General features: G+C 38.5%; 3 protein-coding genes across 3 annotated transcripts in view; all 3 read left to right on the forward strand.

Moving 5' to 3' along the window:
- The window catches only part of lgmn (legumain), an 8,090-nt gene extending 7,627 nt beyond the window's left edge, over nt 1-463 (forward strand). Inside the window, exon 13 of the mRNA XM_042225626.1 lies at nt 343-463. Within this exon, the coding sequence (XP_042081560.1) occupies nt 343-432 (90 nt within the window). The 3' untranslated portion in view covers nt 433-463. The remainder of the gene's footprint in view (nt 1-342) is intronic.
- A 78-nt stretch (nt 464-541) lies between these two features.
- Nucleotides 542-2,073, forward strand: LOC121815305 (pecanex-like protein 1). Its single transcript, XM_042225627.1, has 3 exons — nt 542-806; nt 1,086-1,220; nt 1,329-2,073. Exons 1-3 carry the CDS (start codon nt 741-743, stop codon nt 1,527-1,529), a joined length of 402 nt encoding a protein of 133 aa, XP_042081561.1. The 5' UTR covers nt 542-740; the 3' UTR covers nt 1,530-2,073.
- A 1,994-nt stretch (nt 2,074-4,067) lies between these two features.
- Nucleotides 4,068-12,846, forward strand: part of LOC102304391 (legumain) — a 13,005-nt gene continuing 4,226 nt past the window's right edge. Inside the window, exons 1-14 of the mRNA XM_042225604.1 lie at nt 4,068-4,206; nt 4,473-4,641; nt 4,848-4,945; nt 7,271-7,352; nt 7,473-7,555; nt 7,666-7,741; nt 8,204-8,266; nt 8,389-8,455; nt 9,039-9,157; nt 9,667-9,756; nt 9,959-10,162; nt 10,271-10,441; nt 12,248-12,315; nt 12,834-12,843. Coding sequence (XP_042081538.1) covers nt 4,495-4,641; nt 4,848-4,945; nt 7,271-7,352; nt 7,473-7,555; nt 7,666-7,741; nt 8,204-8,266; nt 8,389-8,455; nt 9,039-9,157; nt 9,667-9,756; nt 9,959-10,162; nt 10,271-10,441; nt 12,248-12,315; nt 12,834-12,843 — 1,278 coding nt within the window. The 5' untranslated portion in view covers nt 4,068-4,206; nt 4,473-4,494. The remainder of the gene's footprint in view (nt 4,207-4,472; nt 4,642-4,847; nt 4,946-7,270; nt 7,353-7,472; nt 7,556-7,665; nt 7,742-8,203; nt 8,267-8,388; nt 8,456-9,038; nt 9,158-9,666; nt 9,757-9,958; nt 10,163-10,270; nt 10,442-12,247; nt 12,316-12,833; nt 12,844-12,846) is intronic.

The following is a 12,846-nucleotide window of genomic DNA, read 5'->3' on the forward strand; positions in this document are numbered from 1 at the left end:
CAGACACTCTGAGAATAAGCTTGAACTCCCACTCACAGTTCTATGAAAGCCATGTTAAAAGCTTCACACAGTAAGCATATTGCCCACTGTGATCTCTGATTATTTAGGTTCAGGATAAGGGTAAATGGAGGAGAAAGCCCTTAATCACATGATTTTAACTCAGTATTTTCCCAGGTGCTTTTATTCTGAAAGTCTTCTTTTGTTTTCTCTGGACAGTTTCTGACGTTTAAGGGCATCAGATAAAAAAAGAAAAAAAGAGGAAGCTGGTGAACATTTGAAGATTCGTGTAAAACACAGCTTGTGGTGACGTTTCTGACGTGTGACGATTTGATTTCTTTGCAGTACGAATACGCACTCAGACATCTGTATGCGCTGGTGAACCTTTGTGAGGGAGGATATCCTGCAGAGAGGTATAGACCACTTCTCATTTAATGTAACGAGTTACCTGAGTTTCTGTTGTCTTTGGGGTTTTTTTCTCTGTCTGTGTATCCACAGCAGCAAAAAAAGTCCTGATATAACTATTTTTATTTTTTATTGTTCTCCACTTTATCCTTTGTGTGTTTGTTTGTGCGTGCAGTGTCAGTGATTTCTTTCTAGTAAAAGCCCTCAGTTCCTTTGTGGTTACATAAGTTTTTACACCCTGTCGGTCCGTGTCTTCACCTCAGATTGTGGACGTGAGTCTGGTGCTGGAGAACATTAACTTATCGAAGCGGAAAGAACTGCAGTGGCCAGACGAAACCATGAGACTGAGAGCAGGAAGGACCTGCTGGAGAGACTGGAGCCCTTTAGAGGGCATGGAAGGGCATGTAAGTGTGTTCTCACAGATGTTACCAAATCAGCACCTTTACTTATCTTCACACGCAGATGAAGTAAACTCTAGGTCATGTAAATATGTTGCTATAGTTTGCCTCATACACTCATTTTACACACCCACTCACCTCTGGTGCTATAAATGTGATTTAGCTGTTATTATCATGCTTGCACATGCCCTATTTTTTTGCCCTGTAACACCCTTTCTGACCTACTTGTTCTGTCATAAATGCTTCATAAATTTTATTGGATGTTTCTTCTATTGCCCCCTGCAGGTGATTCACCGGTGGGTGCCTTGTAGCCGAGACCCAGCAAATCGCTCCCATATAGACAAAACCATCCTGCTGGTACAGGTGGAAGATAAGCTAGTGCCCATTATTGAGACTGGGGTCATTGAGTTGGGTGCAGAGGTTTGAGGATAAGCAAGCACACAAACACAAACAGACACTTGCACGCACACATATACCCCTGCGCCCTTGCGTGGAGATGAAGTCAGACCTTCTTCTGGCTTTTAACAGGAGGCTGGAGACAAACAGGAAATGGGAGCTCTCCCCCCTCCCCCGTTCCTTACTGCTGAGGGGGAAAGGAAGCCAGGGAAATGTGCAAGCACAGGCAGAGTATACATTTATCCAATGCTTTCATCGACACTCACATCCACAATATCTGCCTTGCTTTGCGTCTCAGAAATGCTGCATGACAGTAAACAACCCTTAAGTTAGTTCTTGCTACTGGTAATTAATTTCTATGCATTTCCTTTTCTTTTTTTCTTTTGGAAATCCTGACAGAGCTGAGTGTAAGGAGCTCGTGGAGCTCTTTCTTCTTTCTTGTTTGTCCCCTATTTGCCAAATAAGTTTATTGAATATCTGCTATGGATTCATACATGTGAAATCCTTATGTTTTTTATTTTTTGTTTTTTGCTGCCAAGACTACAAAGAAAGTTGTGGTGCAGAACTGACAGAAGTCAGAGACTCGATGTTGTCCTCAACACCCTCTGTTTCATTGTTGTCATTCCGTTTGGATTAGTTTGAAATTTGCAAGATTAATTTACGCCTAAGAAAAAAAACTTGCACTATATATATTTTTTAATTTACAGTGATGGACTACAATCTTTAGATAAATTCACATTTTATTTATTACAGATTCTGAATGGCCATGGTTACAGATGCCTTGGGAATGGAAAGAAAAATGCAATCATTATTCTGTTTTTGGCCATTTTTATTTTAATATTTTATGTTTGATAAACTTGAAAATAACTTTTTACTGTATATGATTATATCTATATCTATATATATTTACACAAATATATATATATATAATGCAATGTATAAAAGATTTTGTTTTCAATATTTATTACTGTGAATACGGTATTTACACTTTGTTACATCTTTTTTTTTTTTTTTCATTTTGGGACAAAGATTAATGTACAAAGGACCATTGGATGAAAATGAGATGCCGCAATTTCATGGACTGTTTCTCTATTTAACTTAATTCTTTTCTATATGGAGAATAAAAGTTTGATTTATTGCTGTCTTTGATACTCTGAATGATTTTATTCATGAGTTTATTTTCAAAAGAACAACCTAAACAACTTTATCATTAAAGTAGCTCTCTTCTGCTTTTCTAATTGTTCTGTGCCATGCAAAAGTTTCAACCCACCAATCATATCTTTTATATTTTGTTTCCAAGGAGAGAGACTTTCTTATATAAGTTTTTCATTTGGACATTGGCTGCTTTTTCACTCTGTGAAACTCCCTCATTATTTTCAGTCCAGTCCTTGTTCTTGACCATTTTCAGATCAGTATTTTACATAAATCATTCAAGCATAAAAATGGCACCTAATTTAAAGGCTGAAACTAGTCTTGTTTACAAATAACGGACATCTTGACAAAGAACCAATTTTAAATTCTGTCTTTGTACGCTTTGAGACTGTCAGCCTGTCACAAAAGCAGATTTTATTCCCATTTCTTTACCTGAATCTATGAAAATTGCCAAAGGAAATGCAGTTGGACAAAGATAAAATAGTGTTTTTGCACCAACAAGGTGATTTCCAAAAACCTGTTTGCTTACAATTAGCATATTTTATGGTGTACAGTTCATTTAAAAAAAATCAAAGAAAATTGCCAGCTCTTCCTTTACCTACAGTCTTAAAAAATATATTTGCAGCAGATGAACAGTGTCAGAAAGTGATGTCTTTAATAAATGGGGGGGGGGGGTTATCCAGCAAAGATCTAACACAGGCCCTGAGAGAGAGCTCTTCTGTTTATTCAGTTCACTGAAGCCTCATCAATAGAAGGATGGCTGTCAAGGAGCCATTCTTAAGGCACAGGCAGACAAGGCTGTGGTATGCCAAATTAAACAAGAACTAAACTGAAAATCAGTGGGAACAGGTGCTGTGGAGCGATGTCATACACTGACATCCTTAGAGTCCAAACCTCAACATTACTGGAGCAGTGTGGTATCATCTAGGCAGCAACATCAAAAGAAGAGCTTTGAATTAATTCATTATATCAGTCCTGGCGTTCCATATTCAAGTTGCCTGGATAACTATTCCTGAATACTACTTAAAAGAAATTACAATAAGAGAGCTCTGGTTGTTGAAGAACAAAGGTGGTCATAGGAAATATTTGAAGCTTGATAGAATTGTATGGGCTAAAATCATTCTTTCAGAAAGTTGTTTTTTTTCTTCTTCTTCATTTGGATCTCTGATGTTAAAGAGCGGTGATTTCACTAATTTGATAATGTTAAGGGCACAGCTTTAACTGTGAAAACAAGCCCACCTACCTGCTCTTCCAACCTTAATGACGGGCTGCAACAAGCCCGAGTCTAACATTATACCCCATATATGGAAAATATGGGGTAAAATTCCCACTTTTAAGCAGAAGCTGAGCAGTCATAATTGTGTCAGTAAGCATAAAATCAAACTTGTGATCAGCACGTGGATTGAATTTTATATTTATGGTTTTGCTGTAGTATATAAAAGGGTGATTAAAATGAAGTGAAAGAGATAGTAACCACAGAGAGAAAATGGGACAAAGAAGTAGAGGTGATCATTCAAAAGGAAACACAAAATTACCTCAAAACCAAATTAAAATATAATAAAAAATAATAACAAAAACCGATGTCCAAGGAGATTATGGTGTTTTGAAATTACATCCAAAACATAAATGCATTTATGCTTGTGTTATAGCCTTATAAAATAATAGTGTCACATGACGGAGAGCTGTTACCTTACTCACATGATTAGTGAGCCCCGCCCCAGAGCACTCTGATTGGCTCCCGTAGAAAACGATGCCAACTGTTTTGCCCCCCGACATTAAATATAACTGTGGAGTGCCGCTGAGGATTTGCGTGTAGTCGGTTGTTGCCCCCTTCCTTGTCTAACAACGCAAAGAAAAGGTAATAAAATATGTTTTTGTCTTCCTTTAAAACTTCTAGGACTGAGCGGTGTGTCTTAATAGCTTTAACTCACTCCGAGTGTTTTTTAAAAGTCCATGTTTTGCGAAGCTTGTTGTGCTACTGATGGCTAGTTAGCTTCCCAGAATTATCAGGTGATATCAGGTGTTTTTATTTTTTTCAGTTTTCCGTGTTTGTTGCCACCTCGGTAAACATAGCTGAAATCTAGAAGAGGATCTGAATATTTTTCCCTACTGTCATCCATCCAGGAATCCCACAGAAAGCGAGAAGATGTGTCGGTCCGTCCTATTCGCCCTGCTTGGCCTGACAGCCGGACTCGTTATTGGGTTTCCCACCCAGGAAGAGGAAAACAGTGGCGGAAAACACTGGGTGCTTATTGTGGCTGGCTCCAACGGCTGGTACAACTACAGGCACCAGGGATGACTTGCTGCACTACCAGTGCGAGCTGTGCATGACTCGATAGTTTTCTCTCATGGTTTTTGATAAGCACCGCTTTAAGCTCTGATAAGCTACTTCCCCTCCCTAATGCATGTTTTCCAAGTGCTCCTCCCGCTGCTTAAAAGGCTGCATACTGTGATAATGTGGAGCTGACCTCCGAATCTTTTGCTCTCCTGCTCGCTCAGGCCGATGCTTGCCATGCCTACCAGATTGTCCACAGGAATGGCATCCCCGACGAGCAGATTGTGGTCATGATGTACGATGATTTGGCTGAAAATGAACAGTGAGTTGGCACTTTTGTTTCTCTGTTGTAGATGCTTGTTCATACTTCTTCTTTCCTTAAAATGTTTGACACAAACTCATCCTAATTTTAGTAGCTGTTGACCTTAGTAGGCTATTAACTATTAGTAAGATATAGCACACAAAAACTAAATCTTAAGCCAGAAAAGGCTGTTTGTAGGCCCTGTTACAACTGACTCAAATTCAAGAGTCTCTGCTGTCATTATGCATCCATAACAAAAGTCTAGCTTTACTATCTCACATGCTGCATTACATTTACATAACAGATAAATATACTGACACGTTTGTGTGTGTGTGTGTGTGTGTGTGTGTGTGTGTGTGTGTGTGTGTGTGTGTACGTGTGTGTCGTGTGTTACATACATACATACATACATACATACATACATACATACATACATACATACATACATACATACACACAAGAATATTGTACGTTAGCACTGAATATGAGATATTATAAACTACTTATATATGAATATGTGTAATGTATATATCTTAGGGTGGATTTGAGCAATAGGATAATGCACTTTACATGAGTTACTAAATGTATAACGTATAAATGTATCCATATATTCCTGAGGAGCATAAACATGTGGAATTGAGCAGGAGAATATATCACAGTAGGGTTATAAAGTCATTTGACAGCTATGTTCAGCAAGAAGCCTGAAATAATCTTAAAGTCTCTGTGTGAGGATAGCTTTGAAGCACCTTCAGAGTCTTTGTGGATTTCCCCTTCACTCTTTGCACAGTGAGTAGGCTAAAGATGAGCCGGAGATTGTGAGGATGCATCTATAGAAGTTGTTAAGCAGGTTTTTGGAGGAGTCTGGCTTAGGAAAGGCACTCTGTGATGGTGACTCCTAGGAACCTAAAGCTGGAGACTTTCCCCAGCTCTCTATGGTGTCAAACTGTGAATCTCCTCCCTGTAAAGACCGACTAACACTGTTTCATCAGGATCACAAAAGACAAAGACAAAAAGTAACTGCTGACAATCCAGTTGTTTGCTAAATGACCTTAAATGGCCTTCAGCTTTGGTGACTGACTGACATAAACAAACAAATCAGAGCAACCATTGTAGACACTGAACAACAGGATTTGTTTTTTAATGAATGAATTCTTGATGTTTAAAAATGCTCAGAAGATTAAATTACTCTTGGATCTACTTTTTCAAAAAATAAAAATAGTTGTATTGTCAGTCATTACTTTTTTGTCTTTGTCTTTTTTGATTCTGATGGAACATCTTTAGTCTATCTCATGGAAAACTAACAGTCTGCTGGCATCATCTTTGGAGATAATGGTGGGTTTCAGGGTTTTCGCAGGAATTTCCCAATCAGATCAAAAAGCTGCATTGGCATTCCTCCTGTCACTGTGTTGCAGGGCCCTGCATCGCTCAGAAAAACATGTTGAGTGAATGAGTCATGCTGAGAGGAGTCGCGAGGAAGGCGCTTCCATAGAAATAGTCTCGGAGTTATGTTACTGGCAGAGGAGGGGTAATGTAAGGAGATGTGTTGGTTGCGGGAATCACAATGGCAGTTACATAGTGGGACGCGATGTAAAACCCAGCTTTAGCAGTGATTTGATAGAGTTGGCCTGTGCTACTTAAATTTCAGTGCCAGCCGACTTGCACATGTAGTTAGCTGTTACTTTAATTAGAGATACTTTAATATATTAGCAGCTGTTTACAACAAAGACTTTTCACTGTGTTTTGCTTGAAGTTTACCGGGCAGTCAATCGAGTCATTCTTTCAGGTTCATTTCAGACATTTAGTAAAGTTTTTGATAGAACTTTCTGATAAATGGGAGACATATGTTCGTTTTTTTTTGTTATTTTGGATCATAACCCATGTGTAGACATGTTTATTCAAGTTGATAGGCACGATGCATGCTGAGTAATGCTGTTATTGTTAACTGTTCCCACACCTTAAAATGTTCCATGAATGTCAGTCTGCTTTGTTTTTTGAGAGACATTATGCAATATGGGATTTTTTTTTTTTTTTAATATCCGTGTCACGCTCTTGTATCACTGCCATTGTAATCACAGACTGAGCATCTGGTTAATAAATATCTAGCTACAGAACTGTAAAAAAGAAAGACAAACTGTACGTATCTGTGCGCAGATATGTATACCATAAGATTTCACTATAAATGTTATTCATTGATTTATTTTAACATCTGTGGTGTCATATTGTTTTGTGGCTCTGTCACCAGATGAGTGAATCATTGTTATCCATCTGTTTCCCTTTTATCTCACAAAGTGTTTTATCAGCTATTTGCACTTCCTTCTGTGTGTCTCAATCATGTTTTTCTTCCAGGAATCCTACCCCTGGGATACTGATCAATAGACCAAATGGCAGTGATGTGTACAAGGGAGTTCCTAAAGACTACATCGGGGAAGTGAGTGCTTCAGTGCATTTCTATAAAAGATCAACTGATTTCAATATTTTCCAGACGATTGTTTGAAGAGGCTTCTCTGCTGAAAGCAAACTTTGTGGGTTGATGTGTCTGTTATTGCAGGATGTTACCCCAGAAAACTTCCTGGCAGTGTTGAAGGGTGATGCCTCAAAAGTCAAAGGTGGCTCTGGAAAAGTGCTGAAGAGGTAAGTGGTTAAAAAAGACAGGAAGTAACGAGCGCGTGGCCAAACAACAATAAATCTGGTTTATATACTTTTTTTTTTTTTCTTTAACTTTGTTCTCATTTTCCTGGCAGTGGACCCAATGATCATGTGTTTGTTTACTTCACCGATCACGGAGCACCTGGTATTCTGGCATTTCCCGCCGATGAGGTGAGTACCTTTTTGTTTTTTTTAACTTCCTGGCACTGCAACAACCACAGACAGGTTACACCAGATTCACAAAGAGCCTTATTGCTTCACAATCACTTTGATATGTCTGGGTTGGGTTTTTTTGTTTTTTGCAATTTTTGCAATTTTTGCAATTTGGTGAAATATCTAATTATTAGATGGAATATTATGAAAAGATAGCAGTTGCCGCATTGAGGTCAAACACAAATGGTTAACACAATTTGAACATTAACCTTATCATTGCAATCAGCATTGTTAGTGTTTAACTTGTCAAACCAGGAAGACATCCTCACCAAGTAAACTAACCGTGTTTTGGGACCTTACATATCTCCTAATTTGCTGATAAATCAGTTTTTATGTTTGCAGTGCATGCCATCACGGTGCTCTAAGAAACAGTAGTGTATAATTGTGGTTAATGCAAATTTGTCACCTCTCTGTCTGCAGCTCCATGTTGAAGACCTTCAAGCAGCCATTACATACATGCACGACAACAAGAAATACAAAAAGGTGATGTGATGTTTGATATGTACCGTACAAGTAGCTGTAGCTACTGTGTTGTAGCTGTGCTGATGTGTAAGGTCATAACATTTGTGTTTGGTCCACACACACACACACACACACACACATAGATGGTGTTCTACATTGAAGCATGTGAGTCCGGGTCAATGATGAACCACCTGCCTACTGACGTTGATGGTGAGTTGAACTTTATCAGCAGAATTACTTTCCTGTAAAAAAAAAAAAAAAAAAAATGATGAACCAGCATCAAGTGATGAGAGCGAAACTGATGCTGGTCTATGCTTTTGATGGGATCAGACTAGGATCATGTGATTTTTATTTTTCATGTTTTAATTTTTTATTTTTTTTTTAAAATCAGCCGTGCGTTACGCTTCGTGTTATGTTGACTAGACAGATGTCAGGTCCGTGGTTTGAGGACTTCTGCTTTTGACTTTTAGTCTTTTGTAAGAATCCATTAAATGCTGAGGTCAGCTGCCCAGCTTGTGGTCATCTTTAAGCACAGTTACTGTGTCGGACATCAAGTGATAAACAGAACCGGACCTGCACATGACATTGATCAAGATTCTTCTTTGATTGTTTTCAATGAATGTCTGTTTTTGATGTGTCCAAGTGTAAAGCAGTTACTGAAATTTGTGTTTAGATCTTCAGTTACAACCTTCAGATTTTTCTGAGGCTGTTGAACAGATTAGCGAGCGACCTTTAGATCTGCCTAGTGTAAAACTAAAGTCTCCTAACATGAGAATCTCTGTGTATTCTTCAGTGTATGCCACCACAGCAGCCAACGCTGAGGAGTCCTCTTATGCCTGCTACTATGATGAGAAACGGGACACCTACCTGGGTGACTGGTACAGCGTGAATTGGATGGAGGACTCTGATGTGGTGTGTGATTATCTTCCTCGTTTGTGTCCAAATCACAGCTTCTAATATTTATTCATTTTTGAAAAATATTTTAAAAAGAAAAATGTAATTGTTGTCTGTTATATTGTGACTCTGAACTTCAGAGTATCTTGTGTGGTGGCTTTAACACATCTTATAATGTTTAGACTTCAGGCTGCAGGGAGAGGTGCACATCGGATTATGGTGTAGATGTAGATTTAATCCAGAAACATGAATCCACTGAGAGAATGAAAAAGGAAGAAACGGTTAACATCTAAGATTGGCAGGAAAAGGAAGTGATAAACGTCTCCAAACGTAGCAGCAGAACTTTTGTCTTTAACCAGCCCCGAGTACTTTGCATAAGTGTGTAACAGTAGAACAGAAACCTGACCATGAGACAGTCAAACTGCCACACATTATTTTACGGAACGAATTCACTGACTCTTCATGTGACTGTTATTTTGGAAGCATTTTATCACATTCACTTTTTTTTTCTGTCTTTGTGCATCCAGGAGGATCTGAGAAAAGAAACATTGCTACAGCAGTTTAAGATTGTGAAGAACCACACAGACACGAGCCACGTCCAGCAGTACGGAAACAAGGTGAGAGCAAGAAGGCTGTGCAAACTGTGAACGAAATGCTTCAATGAGCACTTGTCAGTTCTAGACTAAAGAAATTTGAGGGGGAAGTAGTGTTTAGTTTAAAGTTGGAATGACTTGCAGAATGTGTTCATGTATGTGAGTGAAAAAAAAACAAAGTTTGTTTCCTCCTTCTGTTTTAACGCTTGTACATCTTTCTCTACAGACTTTGGCCCACATGAAAGTTATACAGTTTCAGGGTAATCACAAGGCAGACAGTCCAGCTCCGATGAACCTGCCACCAATTACAAACCTGGATCTGACCCCGAGCCCTGACGTTCCTCTGGCCATCCTGAAGAGGAAAATGATGGCCTCCAATGACATCAGTGTGGCACGGGGCCTGCTCATGGAGATCAGTGCCCACCTCAAGGTAAAGACTGACAAAGCTTTGTAATGTTTGTGGCAGTGTGCCAGTACACTGAAAATCCATTTGATGACAATTTACCATTAAAGAGTGTGTGAACCTTTGTCTGTGTAGCTCAGGGACATGATGGCCGACACAATGCGCAAAGTGGTCGAGAGAGTCGTCGGCAATACGTTCAAAGCCAATGACATGGTAAACAGCAGAGCTGACCTCTCCCAGCATCAGTGCTACAAGGCGGCAGTGAAGCACTTCAAACACAACTGCTTCAACTGGAGCAAACCTGAGGTAGAGCCACACACTATGAGTCTTTCAGCTCCTTTTTAACAGACCCGGGACATCCCATTGCAGTTTACAGAGTGTCTGTGATTCATATAAAGCCATTAATAAATGAGTCACCATTGTGGCCACATTTCAAGCTTACAGTAGAATTTCGTTCTCATGCCTGGACTCTGGTTCTCCTTGTAAAGGGGAAGTGCCAAATCAGTTTCACATGCTATTCATCAGCAGGTATCATACTCTCATTCATCTGCTCTTTTGCATTCAGCTGACTCTAATCCAGACACTCTGAGAATAAGCTTGAACTCCCACTCACAGTTCTATGAAAGCCATGTTAAAAGCTTCACACAGTAAGCATATTGCCCACTGTGATCTTTGATTATTTAGGTTCAGGATAAGGGTAAATGGAGGAAAAAATATATAAATAATAAGGTAAATTAAAAGCTAATATCACTCAATAAAGTAATAAATAATGAAAGAAAATCACATGACTAAGATATTGGATTGACTTGCTGAATAATACTGAGAAATATGTTAATTATGTGTAAAAAAAAAAAAAAAAATCAGTATTAGTTGGATTTTTAAAACAGAATTGGGCAGTAAATGTTGTTTCTCTGTTCATCATGGTTGTCACACCATCTGGCAGTGAATGATCAGAAATACTTCAATTCAATTCAGTTTAATTTATGTATTGCCAAATCCCAACAGCATTTGCCTCAAGGCGCTTATTATAAGGGAAAGACGTCACCAGAATACAAAGTTACAATCAGTAACTTCCGTAACACTTATTGTCATCTCAGTGACTGGGAAAACCCTTAATCACATGATTTAAACTCAGTATTTTCCCAGGTGCTTTCATGCAGCTGTGTGCTTTTATTCTGAAAATCTTCTTTTGTTTTCTCTGGACAGTTTCTGACGTTTCTGACGTAGAGCCACACACTAGGAGTCTTTCAGCTCCTTTTTAACAGACCCGGGACATCCCATTGCAGTTTACAGAGTGTCTGTGATTCATATAAAGCCATTAATAAATGAGTCACCATTGTGGCCACATTTCAAGCTTACAGTAGAATTTCGTTCTCATGCCTGGACTCTGGTTCTCCTTGTAAAGGGGAAGTGCCAAATCAGTTTCACATGCTATTCATCAGCAGGTATCATACTCTCATTCATCTGCTCTTTTGCATTCAGCTGACTCTAATCCAGACACTCTGAGAATAAGCTTGAACTCCCACTCACAGTTCTATGAAAGCCATGTTAAAAGCTTCACACAGTAAGCATATTGCCCACTGTGATCTTTGATTATTTAGGTTCAGGATAAGGGTAAATGGAGGAAAAAATATATAAATAATAAGGTAAATTAAAAGTAATATCACTCAATAAAGTAATAAATAATGAAAGAAAGAATAATACTGAGAAATATGTTAATTACATGTAAAAAAAAAATTTGTATTAATTGGATTTTTAAAACAGAATTGAACAGTAAATGTTGTTTCTCTGTTCATCGTGGTTGTCACACCATCTGGCAGTGAATGATCAGAAATACTTCAATTCAGTTTAATTTATGTATCGGTAACTTCCGTAACACTAATTGTCATCTCAGTGACTGGGAAAGCCCTTAATCACATGATTTAAACTCAGTATTTTCCCAGGTGCTTTTATTCTGAAAGTCTTCTTTTGTTTTCTCTGGACAGTTTCTGACGTTTAAGGGCATCAGATAAAAAAAAGAAAAAAAGAGGAAGCTGGTGAACATTTGAAGATTCGTGTAAAACACAGCTTGTGGTGACGTTTCTGACGTGTGACGATTTGATTTCTTTGCAGTACGAATACGCACTCAGACATCTGTATGCGCTGGTGAACCTTTGTGAGGGAGGATATCCTGCAGAGAGGTATAGACCACTTCTCATTTAATGTAACGAGTTACCTGAGTTTCTGTTGTCTTTGGTTTTTCTCTCTAATCCGGGTGTGTGTGTTGTGTGTCGTTGGGTGTGTGTGTGTGTGTGTGTCAAGCAGATATTGGACGAAACTCAGATTTTAGTCGATTTGTTTCTTGTAAATAGAAGTAGCTATACACTAGTACAAAACCTTTGCACCATTTAAATGTGGCTTTTTTTGTTTGTTTGTTTATGACTCTCCTGTCTGTTATCAGTGGGTTTTGCTGTGTTTTTGTCAAGGGGAAAGCTGTTTGAATAAATCATCTTGGTCTCTAAGAACATATGAAGTGAATTTTTCACATCAGTCCTTAAAAATAACATTTTTGACAGATAATCAATAGCTGATAATCAGTCTATCACTTTTCAGTAAGAAATATAAGACACTCTTTTTCCTTGTGGACATATATATATATATATATTTTTTTTTTGGTGATCTAATACTAAGGTAATCTTGTTTTGTTGTCTCTCCGCAGCATCCAGCAGGCC

This window comes from Haplochromis burtoni, unplaced genomic scaffold, assembly GCF_018398535.1.
Source record: "Haplochromis burtoni strain Fernald_Lab_line unplaced genomic scaffold, NCSU_Asbu1 Contig_176, whole genome shotgun sequence".
NCBI lineage: Eukaryota > Metazoa > Chordata > Actinopteri > Cichliformes > Cichlidae > Haplochromis > Haplochromis burtoni.

What these genes read in the sequence shown, in the direction of transcription:
- LOC121815305 (XM_042225627.1), top strand. Translation starts at nt 741, where the DNA reads ATGAGACTGAGAGCAGGAAGGACCTGCTGGAGAGACTGGAGCCCTTTA. An exon ending in TAGAGGGCATGGAAGGGCAT is followed by an intron (nt 807 to 1,085) that starts GTAAGTGTGTTC and finishes TGCCCCCTGCAG; the next exon opens with GTGATTCACCGGTGGGTGCC. An exon ending in TCATTGAGTTGGGTGCAGAG is followed by an intron (nt 1,221 to 1,328) that starts GTTTGAGGATAA and finishes GGCTTTTAACAG; the next exon opens with GAGGCTGGAGACAAACAGGA.